This window comes from Phalacrocorax aristotelis, chromosome 17 (genome assembly GCF_949628215.1).
Source record: "Phalacrocorax aristotelis chromosome 17, bGulAri2.1, whole genome shotgun sequence".
Lineage (NCBI taxonomy): Eukaryota > Metazoa > Chordata > Aves > Suliformes > Phalacrocoracidae > Phalacrocorax > Phalacrocorax aristotelis.
Window position 1 is genome coordinate 13,404,128 of NC_134292.1, and position 15,986 is coordinate 13,420,113.

At 39.1% G+C, this 15,986-nt stretch overlaps 1 protein-coding gene across 10 annotated transcripts in view; it reads right to left on the reverse strand.

Annotated features, from left to right (window-relative positions):
• The window catches only part of GARNL3 (GTPase activating Rap/RanGAP domain like 3), a 60,477-nt gene that overhangs the window by 16,971 nt on the left and 27,520 nt on the right, over window positions 1–15,986 (reverse strand). For 6 of the 10 annotated variants that reach the window (XM_075111960.1, XM_075111954.1, XM_075111958.1 and 3 more), the window contains 7 exons: window positions 14,521–14,566; window positions 10,052–10,158; window positions 9,083–9,204; window positions 7,650–7,754; window positions 5,119–5,193; window positions 4,040–4,151; window positions 2,424–2,522 (listed from right to left, as the gene is read on the reverse strand). In XM_075111960.1, the coding sequence (XP_074968061.1) occupies window positions 2,424–2,522; window positions 4,040–4,151; window positions 5,119–5,193; window positions 7,650–7,754; window positions 9,083–9,204; window positions 10,052–10,158; window positions 14,521–14,566 (666 nt within the window). The remainder of the gene's footprint in view (window positions 1–2,423; window positions 2,523–4,039; window positions 4,152–5,118; window positions 5,194–7,649; window positions 7,755–9,082; window positions 9,205–10,051; window positions 10,159–14,520; window positions 14,567–15,986) is intronic. The other 4 variants (XM_075111955.1, XM_075111957.1, XM_075111963.1 and 1 more) reach the window with 2 other exon arrangements.

The following is a 15,986-nucleotide window of genomic DNA, read 5'->3' on the forward strand; positions in this document are numbered from 1 at the left end:
TTAAAGGGTAGCTACAAAGAAGATGGAGACTCCCTTTTTGCAAGGAGTCACACAGAGAGGACAAGGGGGGATGGACACAAGTTGCTCTTGGGGAGATTCGGATTGGACATGAGAGGGAAATTTTTCACAGTAAGAACAGTTACCATTGGAATAATCACCCCAGGGAAGTGGTTGATGCTGCCACACTGGACTCTTAAGATTCGGCTGGGCAGGGCGCTGGACCATCTTGTCTAGACTGTGCCCTTCCTAGAAAGGTTGGACTAGATGATCCCTGAGTTCCCTTCCAACATGTGACTCTGAACTGTGTACCCAAAACAAAACTCAAGAACTTTTTCTGGCCATTCTCTGCCCATCTGTATTCTTCAAATCAAGAATTTGTTATGAACAGGCAGACATAGGGGGTGCAAGTATTACCACCTAAATTAAGCACTGTTATTTTTGGAGGTTATGCCAAACTTTAGAAGATCTTTTATGCTTCCATCAAACATATTTATAGTTGTGAAGATGCTACATGTGTGCAGCAAAGAATAACACACGATAACTTCTTTCCCAGGCAGGCATTTCACTATGAAGGCAGAACAACGACCACTGCCTTCACTGAAATAGGTTTGATATGCTCTTAAAAAGGAATGGGGGTTTAAATCCCCATAGGCCACGAGATGTGAACCCCACGGGTTGACAGTAAGCCTGCCTTTCAGCAGACAAATCTTCACCTTTCCTTGTTGTTTAAAATAGCTCTGGCTCTTTGACTGGTGTGTCCTCTGGGATGCATCACTCCTCTTTCACAATACTAGTTCTTTTGCAGATGTTCCAAACAACCCCACTGTAGCATTAGATTTTTCTGTGGCTACCTATAAGAGTATCTAGGTTTTTTTAACCTCTTACAGACTTGATTCTTCCAAGCAAAGCAGCAACTCCTCACCACCCCTCACCCTTGTGTCTAGACATTTCAGAAAATGAAGCTGGAGGAAAAAAATTATTTGTTTGGAGGACAAAACAGATCCATTTCTGTGCCTTGCCTCTCATTACTAGGACAAATTTAACCAGCAGATGTCCCAGACAACCCCACTGTAGTGTAAGATTTAACTGTGTCTGCATTAGAACAGAGGCCATTGCTACCAAAGCAATTTGTGCTGCTGTCATTGATACCTGCTCTATTGGCACCTTCTTCAACGCCTTCTCTTGGAAGACCTGAATAAACTCTTGCTGATAGTTAAGCTAATAAAATTAACCTTGTAGCATGTAACATTTTATAATGAAAACCTATAAAGTCTTTGATCCCAGTTTATAAGCCCAGTATGAGCATGCTTTTTAGTATGAGCATTATTTTTCTCGTTTTTGCTGCTGAGGTGTAGTCTGAAATGAAAGGCAAGTATGATTTTTACTCCATCCCAGATCTTAATTTCAATATGATATGCAAAAACAAAATAGAAGGCCAGAATTGTAGTGCGTATGAAAGAATTTTCCACTAAATGCTTCAGAAAGCATCCATATCAAGAGTTAAAAATCCCTGCAATTTTTTACTAAGTCCTTAGATTTTACTAAGACTTTTAGATAAAGTCTTTCACTAAGACTATATCAGACTATGTTTGAAGTATGATGAATTGATGCCAGCAACACCTTGTTCTGCTACCTCAAAATGCCTGCTTACATCTCTCTCTTCAGGTTTAACAAAACGGTACAATGTTTTGACAATTAAATATAACCACCTTTTCTAGAAGCTTCACAAATTAAGCTTCAAATACAACCTCCTTTTCCACCCTCCAGGTGTCTTGAGAGACCTGCAAATGGCTCTGAGGTAGTTTGAGCCAGTCCTCTAAGGTCCCAGGGTGTGTTTCATCAGGTGCTCCCAAATTGGGCAACTCCCAGTGATACAAAAGGAACCATGTTTTACCCTAAGTTTGGCTAAAACCACTGAAAAAGTGCACATTTTATGCATCTTTAATGTTTCCAAATGAGGCTAAAAAAAAAACATTGTCAGACCAAATAACATTTAAGTTCTTTTATACCCAAACCTTCAAGAAAATACATTCTATAGGACTAGGATGTGGTGACAGTTAACAGAATAAATACCAATAAAATACATTTGGTAAAACAGTGACAGTGTAATTTCCCCCACATTTTTACGCAACTGAATAAACATACAATGCAGTCAGGGAGATTTCCAAAGCGTGTCGAGTTCCAACAGTGGCTGAAGAAAGACCATATGACCAGTGTCAGGCTTGCCTTGAAGGAAGCATGAATGAGCATTTAGGGATTTCCCACCCCACCCAGCCTTTCAGAAAATAACTGCAGTTGCTGTATGTGCTCCCTTAGTGGCATCTAATATACTTGCCACTGATGGACACAATCGCCTCATGAGACACACATACCCAGCACCAGCCACACTCATATGAGAATCAAAGAACAGGGACCTCTCCCACCTTTGTCTGTTCGGGCAATCAAAAGATCCAGAGCTTCTAACACGTGCATCTGCTTTACTTGGAGAGTTTTATCAAACACTTGCACTGACGGTTGACCATCTGAAAAAGAAACACACATATTTATTCAAAATCCTGCTAGAATTTGCTGGTCACTGGTTTTGACCTATTTCTTTCTTGCAATAAAAGCCTTGGGTTTTCCTTTCAAGAATGAAAAAAACCTGCATAAAGCCGCTACATATACCACAGCATCATAGCCAGTTCTTCCTCACACAGAGTTTTATCACTGCCACGGACCAGATTATGCAACTGAAGCCTAAAAGGGACCTTCCTTTGGAAAGTTTGAGAATTATCACCAAGAAATAATTTAATTCCCTCAGTCCCGCTGGCCTTATGTGGCATACAGAAGATAATGGGTCAAGGTAGCCACACAGTTGCAAGGGGAGAAGCAGGCTTTCGTTGTCATATCACAGAATCACAGAATGGCAGGGGTTAGAAGGGACCTCTGGAAACTACTTTGTCCAACCCCCCTGCTTGAGCAGGCACACCCAGAGCAGGGGGCACAAGACTGCATCCAGGTGGGTTTTGAACATTTCCAGGGAAGGGACTCCACAGCTTCTCTGGGCAGCCTGTGCCCCTGCTCTGGCACCCGCACAGCAAAGGAGTTGTTTCTCATATTTAAGCGGAACTTCCCATGTTCCAGCTTGTGCCCGTGGCCCCTTGGCCTGTCGTTGGGCACCACTGAGAAGACTCCGGCCCCATCTTCTTGATACCCACCCTTCAGATATTTATAAGCATTGATGAGATCCCCCCTCAGTCTTCTCTTCTCCAGGCTGAACAGACCCAGGTCTCTCAGCCTTTCCTCATAAGGTTGATGCTCCAGTCCCCTGATCATCTTGGCAGCTCTCCGCTGGACCTGCTCAAGCAGTTCCCTGTCCTCCTTAAACTGAGGCCGGGGACGGGGAACATGGACCCAAACTGGACACAGTACTCCAGATGTGGTCTCACTAGGGTAGAGTAGAGGGAGAGGATAACCTCCCTCGCCCTGCTGGCCACACTCCTTTTCATGCACCCCAGCACACCGTTGACCTTCTTGGCGCCAAGCACACGGTGCTGGCTCAGGGTCACCTCGCTGCCCCCCAGCACTCCCAGGTCCTTCTCAACAAAGCCACTTTCCAGTTGTTCAGCCCCCAACCTGTACCAGTGCATGGGGTTGTTCCTCCCCAAGTCCAGGACCTTGCACTTGCTCATGTTGAATTTCATGAGCCTTTGGCTTCATGCTCACTACCGTCAAAGGCTAAGAAATCTAGACAAGCCATTTAAGCACTCCTTGAGCTTGGATGTGACTTAATAAATCTTTTCAGATGGTCAAGTAAACAACATCTGAAATAACAAAACATTCAGATATCTGCATTAACATTGGCTCCCCAGTATGGCTTGATTCTGGCACAGAGAGAATTTTTGCAACTAGGTTACATAAACATAATAAATTCACTTGGATTGGTAACTATCCCTGTAATGAAGACCTACCAACACCTGAACAGAGTTTATGAACATACATTTGAGAAAATGGTCAGATACATAAAAATTGACACAAGAACACTGGATCATTTACTAACCGTCTATTAACAAGATGCCAGCATCTGTAGAAACCAGCAAGGACTGGCCCCAAGAATCTGCACAGACAACCTCATGAGGAAAATTACTGCAGAAAGATTGAGATTCCCAAGGCTATGAAGTAACATAAGGGATGCATATTAAGTACACTAAGAAATACAGATCACACAGACACAGAATGTGATGTACAATGGCAAGTCAAAACACGTAAATGCTTTTGGCAGGATACATTTGAAACAGTGTATTTTTTGAAACTGAAATAATCAAGATTTATTTGATTTTCTTGCATAGGAAATACTCTCCATATTAACTGGGTTTGGAGACTCATAAGTGTAAGGCACACTCCTGAAGCACTGGAATTAAAACACATGCAGCTGATACTCAGTGCAACCCCACAAATACTCAATATGTGTTTAAAAAAAAAAAAACAACAAACAAAACAAAAACCAAAAACTATAGACCTAAAACATATGTACCACCATGCGTATGCAACTTCCTTACATTTTATGGCTCTGTTTGTGATGTTTAGTCACTTGCATATGGTACATTTAAAACTGCCTTTCTGCCAAATTGTTCTTTTGTCACGTGTTCTCTGTACTTACTTCCCAGAGTCTGTCCCTCCTCCCCCAATTTAAATACTAGCTGAAGTCTCTGAAATTTCAGAAGTGCTTATGAAGCTTTTGCATATAAGATGCATGCAGAGGAGTGTGGTTTGCATTTTTCACTCCCTAATTCCCTTGAATAAAATCTGGTACTACAGGAAACACAACTGAATTTTGTTTTAAACTTGATGAAGTTAAAATAAAAGATGACTGCATATGGAAAATGGCTTTTTCATCAAATATTCTCAGGTATAAAAATATCCGCACTTGCTTTAACTTCAGAAGTGCTTCTGCCTGCAGGCTCAGCCTTTATTAATTTGATATTAGCTGCAGAATCACTGTGACACTATCCATTTCATTTTTGCTGCTACAGCATATAATTACAAAAGTAAATAAACAGTATGCAAAACTGATATACAATGCCATACTCTATAGCGTTTAACTTTTTCATAACTCCTCAGACAGATGGGTTCACTCACCTCCTTTTTACAAAAGCTTGTGGTTGCCAAGTTAGCTGTGGCATCCCCTTTCACAGTGGTTTTCAATTTCAATGCCTAATACAAACAGATGTTTTATTTAAATTGAGTTTTTGTCAGCAATACCCAAGCTAAAGACTATAAAGTGAAGACAGTTGGAGACTACAAAGTAACTCCAGTTTGGAATTTAAACTGAATAGCAAAGAAGCAGAATTCTGTATATCCTGAACAAAAGTCTGCATGAATCACTAGAGGGCTGTTAGATATCTCCTCAGCCAAAACATATGCTGGTTGGGGTGTTTTGCATTTGTTTGTTTGTTTGTTTTTTTTAAATGGAAACTCAAAAATCAGAAAAGAAGTGTCAAATATAATAAACGGAGAACAGCCTCCATCTCAAATCATACAAGCTAGTCATCTACACAACTCATTCGATAAGCTAGCTGGATAGAGGATCCTTTTATCAGTTACATTAAGCTTGCAAGATATACTTGCAAAACTTCATAAAAAACCACTAAGTCAAACTATATATACACATTGCCAGAGGTGCCGAGGACACACGGTCACAGTATTGCAAATTCTTCACTAGAACTAACTAGATGCAAGCTGATTCTGAAAGGGCTAAGGACCCTAGAGACATACTGTATAAACACAGTTTCAGTGAGGCACACAATAAGTCTGTTTAAGGTATCCTAAACACCGTAATTGCTAACCTTTACGGCAGCATTCCTATAAAGTGATGACACATGGAATTGTCACAGCATTCTTCAGCGCAAAGTTTAGAAATTACCTAAACCGATTTGCCTACCATCATGCATGGTCTCTGTGAAGTGGCAGTAATCAGCTGCACGCATCATTTGCACATTTGCATTAAGCAGGGCTGTCAGCTTAGAGATGCACAAAATACCTCATTGCATTAACATTTTAATTTCATCCCAGCAGTCAGTAGAGATCACCTTGAAATAAATAAATGGATTAAATATACTGCTGAGCCAGTCAGTGAGTTTTGTTTACCATCTAAAAACTCAGCTGACTATAATGAAGGGACAGACATGTTCATAGAGTTTGGCAAGAACTATTAGAGCTACTTGGAAGGCATGTTGAAATGTGTTCAAGCTTACAGTTTGTAGCTCAGAGGAAAGTTATTTTTGGAAGAGAAAGATTTAAATGTGAAAAGAACATCCAAGAAAAACACAAACAAGTATCTATGAGTTTTTCACTCACATATTAGGTTTCCCTTTGATGAAGACCATGCCAGGGACGGAAGTCTTGTTTAAGAAATGGGTCCCAACTAGATTTGTTACGTGAGTATCTTATCAGCGTTTACCTTGAGGGAGGTGGAGGGGATCAGGCTTATAAATTTCTATGCTTTCAATAACCATGTTTTTCTTTAGCCTCTGTAAACTACCTGGTAAACTTGGGGAATAAATCATTGGTTACTTTTGCCTGAATATTACAAACACATTCATTTTTTTTCTCTCTCTCTCTCTTTTTTTTTTTTTTTAAAAACATCTGCCGACAGTCACTAGTTATTTCAAGGTGTTTGGGGAAAGGGTGGGCAAAGCACAGATTAGACTTTGCAGCCCTGCCAGTGGAAGCTTTAAGAGCCCTAAGATTCTTTTGCACCAGCTCTCAACCATCTGGCTCTGTTTGCTACCTTTACCCGGACCTGGAACTTCTCACACTCTTCTACTCTTTAGCTTACTAGGTTAAAAAAAAAAGGGAAGGAAGCTTGGGTTTTGGTGGTGGTGGTCATGGTTAATTGTTTGTTTTGCTTCATTTTTTTCTGTTTTGGTTTCCTGCTCTGTTAACTCCTGCTGAGTTACATCAGCTCAGAAAATAGGTATTCTTAAGATAAGCAGCAGAACCATGTCACCACTCTGGGATCAAGAAGGGACAGGGGAACTGATGAGCATAGACACTGTCTTTTTTTCTGCTGCAATGAACTGTGAAGTCAAACCAGCCTAAGTCATTAGGAAATTTTACTCCTCACTGAGTCAAAATGTCAGTAAGCCCACAGAAGATTTGAGTCAGCATCTGGTATGTTCAAAAATGTGTGGCAGCCTCTGACTTAGCAGAAAGACTGTCAAAACTTCTTCCTGCCTAAGGCAGGGTACATAATTTCTAAGAAATTTGATCTTAATAAAACATATAGAGGAAATCCATGAAAGATTACGTTTCTCCAAAGCACAGAAAAAGACATAGTGCTCTTCTGCTTGGACGCATAAAGCATCTGCTGCATGAAGTCAGGAAAGGACTTTTAGGTTTGACCCTAAGGTGTGATTTTTCCAACCTTCCTTTAGCTTATGTATGTTATAAATATTTGTAATTGTGTCATTTACCTCAGGTGTTACAGATAAATACTTCTATTCATATTTTGCCTTAATGTAGCTTAAACTAATGCAATGCTACAAAACTATTTCTGACCAGGGAGAACTGCATTAAGACCAGATGTAACTCTGCAAGCTAATAAAATTCTAACAAAAGGAGTGACAGTCTTTGTAAATGTAGGTGCATACCTTCTAAATTGATCCTACCTGACCAAGTCGGACAAACTCTGCTTGCCGAGCTTCCTCTTTTTTTCGTGTTGATTTTGGGGACTCTGGTAACACATCACTGAAGGACCTTCTATTGAGCATGTTCTAAAACAGAAAATGTTTTTTTTTTTTTAAAGTGAACCAAAAGTTTTCATAATCTTTTAATCTGAGTTAACTTAGTGTGATATCATTTAAATTTTGTCTTTTTTATTTTCCTGTAGTGATGAATCTAACTTTATAGCTTCTCAGAGAACAGAAATTGCTTTACTTTCCAACTTGTCATAGTTTATCAATGTCATGTTCTACACAATCGTAACAAAGACTGCAGACATGAATTTATGGACAAAAAAGGTTACGCAGATCTATTTAGTGAAGAAAAATAAACATTAGGAAACAAATAGCACCTCGCTAACTTTAGAAGTATTGAACTTCTTTTTAGTTAGTTAAGAATCACCTTAAGAATAAAATTTCATTGTAGATGATGAAGACATCTCATTGTTACTCTAGGGTAACAATTTACACATAATGGAATGAGTAAGTGAAGTTTTTACAGTGATGTCACGGTTCTGGCTGGCATAGAGTTAATTTTCTTCACTGTAGCTGTGTTCTGGATTTAGTATGAGAATAATGATGCTAACACACTGATGTTTTATTTGTTGATAAGTAGTGCTTACACTAGCTGAGGACTTCTCCAGCTTCCCATGCTCTGCCAGGTGCACAAGAAGCCAGAAGGGGAGGGGGAACAGGCAAGACAGCTGATCAAACTGGCCAAATAGATATTCCATACCATATGATGTCACACTCAATATACTAACTGGGGGGAGTTGCCCAGGGGAAGCAGAGATCATGGCTTGGGGACTGGTGGTGTTGGTCAGTGGGTGGTGAGCGGTTGCATCACTTGTTCTCGCCCCATTGTTTTCCTTTTCATTAGATTATTATTATTGTTGTTATTATTATTACTACTACTACTACGTTATTTTAATTATTAAACTGTTCTTATCTCAACCCACGAGTTTTCTTACTTTTGCTCTTCCGATTCTCTCCCCTGTCCCACTGGGGTGGGGGAAGTGAGTGAGCGGCTGTATGGTGCTTAATTGCTGACTGGGGCTAAACCATGACAGGTGACGAGGCCAAGACCTGTATTTGCAGAGCCTAAATTTCCTATTCCCTTGCCACAGGTAAGCTTATGCAAAGTATGACATGTCATGCTTCTCCTCACACCTGGTTTAAACAACTGCATGAAGAGTCCTGTATTGAAAGGACTGTCTGTCAGCTTTCATATAACTGCAAAACAAGTTATATGACAGCTGGTATTTAGCCTAGTGTATGCAATTCAGTGCTCATCAGGATTAGTGTTTTTTAAACCAACAAAACATTCAATCTACTAGTGAAAACAGGAAAGCACATGAGGGATGCAGAAACTTCTGACTTACATTTACCTTGTGTAGATCAGGCATCAGGTCTTGGTATAAAGAGCGGATCAGCATGTCTAGAGTGCGTTGACGTTTCTGAGAAAATGTTGGTGTTTCCAAGGTGGCTTTTTCCCCATTTATTACTAAAATATTATGGAAAAGAAGATACATTACGTAAATGATCTTTGACAACTTCCACTGACCCTTGTTTGCCTCTGTACAAAAATACCTGTTTTCCCTTTAGTAATTTAGAGTTGCCTCCTTTCTGCACGTTTTTTAGTGAATAGTGATCCCTTAAAGCTTAAAAGAGAAAAATTAGTAATAGTAGAATTTTACAAGGCATCCCAATAACTTCCTAATAAAAAAAAAATTAAAGACAAACTGCTAATAAATTTAATTACTAAACCAATTTAGATAAGTTATTAGTCAAGTTCCTGTCAGGTAAGCATCTAACGGTAATCACCATGGCAGGTTCTCAAAGATTTCTTTCTGACTGATTTAGAAGGGCAAGTAAGAGTCAATGAAAACCGGAACTCAACCATTACAGAATTAAAAAATTCTTAAAGGTGCTGACAGGTACCTATGTGGCATGCATTCAGAGAAGCTTATATTTTCAGGTTTTCAGAGCTGCTAACCTAACACCATCTATTACTAAATATCAAAGAGGATTATAAATTCTTTCATATCTCCAAGTCCTCTAAGAAAATACAAAGCTAAATATCTCTGCACATTCTGTAAATGTAAAAGTCAGTTTGCATCTAGTAGCCTGAGAAGCATAATTACATAGAAATCCAGTTTTTTGTTAATCTGACTGGAACAGTTTGATGGAACTGACATCCTACCTACACTACAGATTTGGGGGAAAAAACCAAATCTACACAGAACAGCAGCATACACAAGGAAATGTCTTTATATTTTAAGCATCATGATTTTCAATTTATTACAGCACTTATTAAAACAGTGTTTCTAGCAAAAGAAAAACTGACTTACATTTCACTAACACAAAATCCCGGAATTCCTGGTGATTTGTAAACACAGGTGGGGATGGAAGGGGAGGCCCAAAGAGGGGAACACTTTCTTCTGAAAATATTTTCAGCCTATTGAAAGAAAAAACCTTTATCTATCTTGAAAGTCACATTCAAAACCCACTGTTTCTGTAGACACTGTTCAAAACAGAAGAACTGGAAACTTTTCTGGGTATGTCTCAGGTAAGAACTACCATGGGTCTAAAAAAAAAGCCACCCATTCAGTTGGAATTATCCAATAGGGCAAAATTATGCTTCTTTACAGAAACTAACACTGGGACACTAACAATGGCCACAGAACTTTACAGTTCTACTCATTGAACAACGCTTTAAGTAGCACTAGCAAAATCTAGTCCTCTTCAAAAAGGTGTAAAAGAAAAGTTCTTCGCCCTCAAAATACGTTCTCCTTATGTATTTTCACCTTACCTATGCATCCACCACACACATGAAATATTTGATTCTTTCTGAATAACAATGGCTTACTACAGCTGAATCTGTATCTTGGGAATACCAAATTCATTTTCACTGAGGAAGAAAGAGTCACAGTGACTTCCATGACAGCTGGACCTGCTGAGTTCTTTTGATCCATAAGGAATCTGGCATAGCAAAACGAATGGCAGGTACAAAAACCATGCAAACAACATGCTCAGCAGGCTGTAGCTTCTTTAAGGTAAGTAATCATTCCTTGGTATTTCAAGTGACAGTTTGCACAATTTTCTTCACTGTAAGATAGCAGTCAGACAAAGATCTTCCAAGTGGCATCTGCAGCTGACACAGATTGCAGCAAGTTAAGCAGTAAAATTATAGATTTAACCCATCTCTACTGTTATACAAACCAGTCAGAATTTGCCTGCTCAGAACACCAGCAGTGATTGGCTAGTATTGAGTCAAATGGATTCTAATGGATTGATCCAGTCTTTTTATGAAAGCTTAGAAACTGTGCATACAATCTGAAATACAGTAATATATCTGCATGAATATTGATCATTCTAATACTGGTTTCACAGATTCGAGACACAATTTCTGAGATGACCTATGTCTATCTTATTCCATCCAGGTAAAAAATAATCATTTACCACTACACAGGGTGTGAAATGTTCCTTGGCTAAAGCAGAATGAGTTAAGATGGGGAAAACCACAACAAAACCTACCAAAAGAATAGACTTCCTGAGTGACATAAGATATAAAGTCATTTTAAGCAGAAATTCAGTGTCAGACTGATCACAGTGGCATTGCATATGAAACAAGAAACCCTGTCTCAAAAGCCTGGAATATCCCATTTATTTTGACTGAAATTTTGGCCACTTGGAAGACCACCTTCACAACAAAATAACAGAAGGAACAAGAGTCCCATGCAGGCCTAAGGTGAAGTGACAGAAACAAATGTAATTAGGCCAAGCTAAAATATTCAAAAATGTATTGTGTCTGTCATATAGCATAAAAATACTGCATGGTATGCACTATGGGAAGATGTGTTAAGACCGGCAGAATGAAGCAACTAAGGAATAAGACAGACTGATCTAGTAACAGCAGTCAGTTATTCAGAGTGAGAGAGACAAATTTATCTTACTCACTGCTACTCATTTTCTTCCCAACTAAACAGCAGTGTAAAAGACATTTACCATGGCTAGCCCATCTACCAAATATTATCTTACAATTAGGAAAACATTCACTTCTTAAAGGCTAATGAGGGAGGTATGCCCAGGTTTCTGTCCCAAAGCAAGAAGAAAAGAAGGAAAGTAGTAACTGAGCTTTCACTTCACCTTGGAATTATGAACATGTTTTTTGCCTCTCACAAACTTGGGAATGCTGAAGAGCAGAATCTATGAGGACAATCACTTGAAAAAAAAATAATGCAAGAAGGTGCTCACAAAATCTTAGAGCAAAATAAAACAACTCCTTTTTTTAACCACACTACAGACAGTTTCCAAAACAAACCTTAGCTATAAAATAAGGGGGGAGAGCCCCACAGATGCAAACTGAAGTATCATGCTGTTGGGATTCTTCTCTGGAGCTAGATTTAATGGCATGCTGGAGAAACATAGTAATATAGATTCATCTTATTGAGGCAAGATTTAAGTTTCTTAGCTATACTGAAAAACAAAGTTATTTCTAGTGAAAAATTATTTTGAGATGCTGTGGATATACATGCACCTCAAGCACCCAAGTTTGTAGACATTCATCTTCTGCACCTATTTGGCATATACATGCTTTGCTCATCTCATAATCCACATCAAGAGCAACATGGATGGCGTGAGCCTTCTCCTCCAGCATGCCCCAAAATAAAGACTTCCAAGTGTTAAGGGACTCAAAGAAAAAGGTAAGATAGGAGAAAGCATGCATGATTAGCAGCAAGCTCTCTTGAAGAAATCTCGTTAATATTAATCCATTTTCTTCTTGCCTTCACTTTCCTGTGCATTTGCACATTTGCACTGCAGATGATTTTAAGTAACGTTCATAAATGAGTAGGTGGAATTGCAGTTGCACAAAAAGCACCAAACTCTTACTGCTAACAATCAAGTTTCTGAGCTAGGCAAGAAGGCTTAGTAGTCCTCTGTCTTTGAAAAACAAAAAGTTCCAGTAACCTATACTGCAGCAAGAACAACAAATTCTTAGATGACCGTGAAGATTGCTCAGCCTATGAAGTACAAAACACTTCCTAAGCAAGACAGAATTTACATATGCTGGAGTGGTTGGAACTATGTGATTGGATCTGAGCAGCAGCTTCTGAAACCATGACCATGGCTGGTATCAGTGGTCTGTTTTTTGCATTGAGAGGCTCAAAAAATGCCTTCTACACTTCTACTATATTTCTTAGCTGTCAACGTGACATGGGTTGCTCAGAAAAATGCACTAGTGCCAGGTGATCAGTTCCAGGGATATTGCTGGTCTCTTTTAAAATCTGCCTGAGTCCTCAGAGTTATGGAATTGTCAAGGAAGGAGGAAGTAAAACTGATCTACCCAAGGACGCTGTATTCCTGGAAGCCATTTCCAAGTTCAGTTTCTTTCTTTCTTTCTTTCCACTACAAGCTAACTAGTAGTTCATCTCAAAGGAGCAGGCCCAACGTTGTCAACCTTCAGCTTCAAATGCAAATATGAGGTAGAATGATTTGCAAACAGTTTAAAATTTTGCTAGATAATAATTAACGTCATGCAGGCTCACATAGCCATTAGAAATTTGCATTCAAAGCCTAAAATGTTGACTTCACCCTTCCATCTTGCAAAGTTTTTAGCTTTGAGCGTTGTAGACACATGCACACACATTTCAGTTTGAGGCATAATTTTAGTTTCATGCCCTGAAACTTCATTTCAGGTGCTAGATAAACCAAACATTTTGGTTTCCTAATATAAATTCTTTAGCCATGAAAGACTTCAGCATCTGAGCTGGCAGTGATTTCAAACCTAACCAATCCTCTCCTCAGGCACATATCCAAAAAAAGAGCGCAATTCTCCCATTTCTTTTCGGCCTCATCTAAGTAGTAAATGACTTAGCATACTTTCAGTAGAAGAGGGATCCCTACAGACATTGCTAGTAGTACTTTGTAGGGAGAAATATCAGCGGTAAGTCTATGTCCCATACCGAGAACTACAGCACACACTGTTAGCTAAAGGCTGGCTCTTTCATTTCTCTTTACTGCTTATTTGGTTCAAGCCTAAGGTGAATTCCTCCCATGGGCTCGGACAATGACACCCCATGGCTACTCTGCTTTTTCAAGACTAACAGATATCTCTGGCGTCTCACCATTAACCTCAAGACAATAGTTGGGATTAACTATTTGGTTAAAGCCACTTTGTTCATTAAAGCCTAGGCACGAGGCTGCAGAAACGCTTGCTTTTCAGATTCTGGTGAGACCTAACAGACTCAGACTTGGACAGCATATATGACTCCAACTGTGAGGGTCCCAAGGCTAACTGAAAAACAGATGAAGAACACATTACCAGCAAAATTCCACCAAGTTTTAAGTATGTGATGTCCAACTTTACAGGTACTCTACTAAGATCCCTAAAAATGAACTGGTTCGCTTCACTACAGCCAAAGGCAGACTTGTAAGGATCCGCAGTCCACGGCTACAACATCACATCTAATTAACTTTCATCATACATGTAGGTCACTATGTCACTGATCTCATCAGGTCAGAATGTTCCAGGCATATCTTCCCTCATTTTGCTACATTTAATCTAAAAAGTGGTTTTGTTTTGCCTCCTTAGTTTATGCCTGTTCCAGAATGTCATTTTTTTTCTGATGGTTAGAAACATGCAACTTATTCATAGCCAGTTTACAGCCATCTGCATCCAGGTCCATACTGCTCTCCAATTTCATAAGTTCATTTGGCTTCCTGGCATACAGACAGGTGGACAATACAAAATGTTTTCCTGTTATCTCTAAACCATCAGAAATTCAGTGAGAAACTATTTGTTACAATCAGCACCTACCTGTAACTATCATTCTGCTCATTATATCTCACTAAGGCAAAAATATCTGCCATGCAGTTAAGGAAGTTAATCCAGTACTAATGAAGCTCGCATGTATTTTAATACACTTTTTTTTCCTGCAGCAGATCACAGATTTAATAAAGGTAAAATATATTAATCAACATAAATGTATAAAATATTCTAGACTATACACATTTTATTGTTTATAAAGGAGGGCCCATACAAAATTTTATCGTGTTTGATCAACAGTTCTAAAAATTGAGTTAGTACCACAAATACAGATTTCCTGCCATTATATGAAGTATAAAACCTGCTATTTAGTTTTGCATGCGCTTGATAGACTTGTGATTAAAAATTCTTTCAGTTGATAAAAAAGTACTGATTCTGAACTTCATGTATACCAAAACTTCCACTGAAGAAAAGATTCCCATGAAATAATTTAGCTACCAAAATTATAAGAAAATAGACAGAAAGATTTAAAGGGCAAGTACACAAAAATTATTACCAGTCTTGATTCATAACTTTGGGCAAATCTGGGCAAAAACAAACAAACAAAATCAGAGAAATCCTTATGGTTGCCTTACAAGATATTTTTATGGAATCAATTAGAGGCTTCTTGCTTTGATAGATCTCCTTAACACCATCTCTAAGTGTTCAGTCCTTATAAATAGTGTCAAAGAAAGTGTAAGTCTGAATAACTTCATTGACTGTATGGGTTTGTTCCAGATAGAATAACGAGACCTTTGCCAATAGCTGTGATCAGCACTACTGGAGACTGCACAATAAAAAAAAGACTTATGACAGGATTCAATTATTTCAACGTAAGTATCCAGTGCTATTTAAGATGCTTGAAAGTATATCGCCTAGTCTCCAGCTGCTATTCCAAACGGGGCACAGATCTCCTGTATGTCCTGAGTCATATCTGTCACACTGGGACAGATATTTGAGATACGTTGGGACATCTGAACTGGTGCTGGATGCCTTTATTTGGGTAACTCAGTCCTACCTCACAGAGGACACATGGCAAACCCTTAGAGCAGCTGTCATTGCTGTATAGGACAGGACAGCACAGTGGGATATACATATGCTGATTTTTCCCATTGTAGAAGTAACAAAAGAGAGGTACGTAAGAAAGCGAGTATGAAGCACTAGTACAGGTTCAGTGAGCTTTGAGATTTACCACATCTGTCAGCCCACAGTTTTCTGGCGGACACCTTTATCCCTGTCTACTGTCAACTGAAAACAATCAGGAAGCTGATAGGACTCCATCAGCCAGCTGTGGATTACTTAAAATAACCTAAAAGATAACACGTCCTTACGGATTCGGGGCACATCTGCCCCTCCAACTCATTATGACACCAAGGACAGTTGAACCTCAAAATGTTTGTCAAAAATCCAAGAGTGGGGTGTATCAATTAGATCATAACAAGTCCTCCCAACAATAACCGAAGAATTACTCCTTTTTT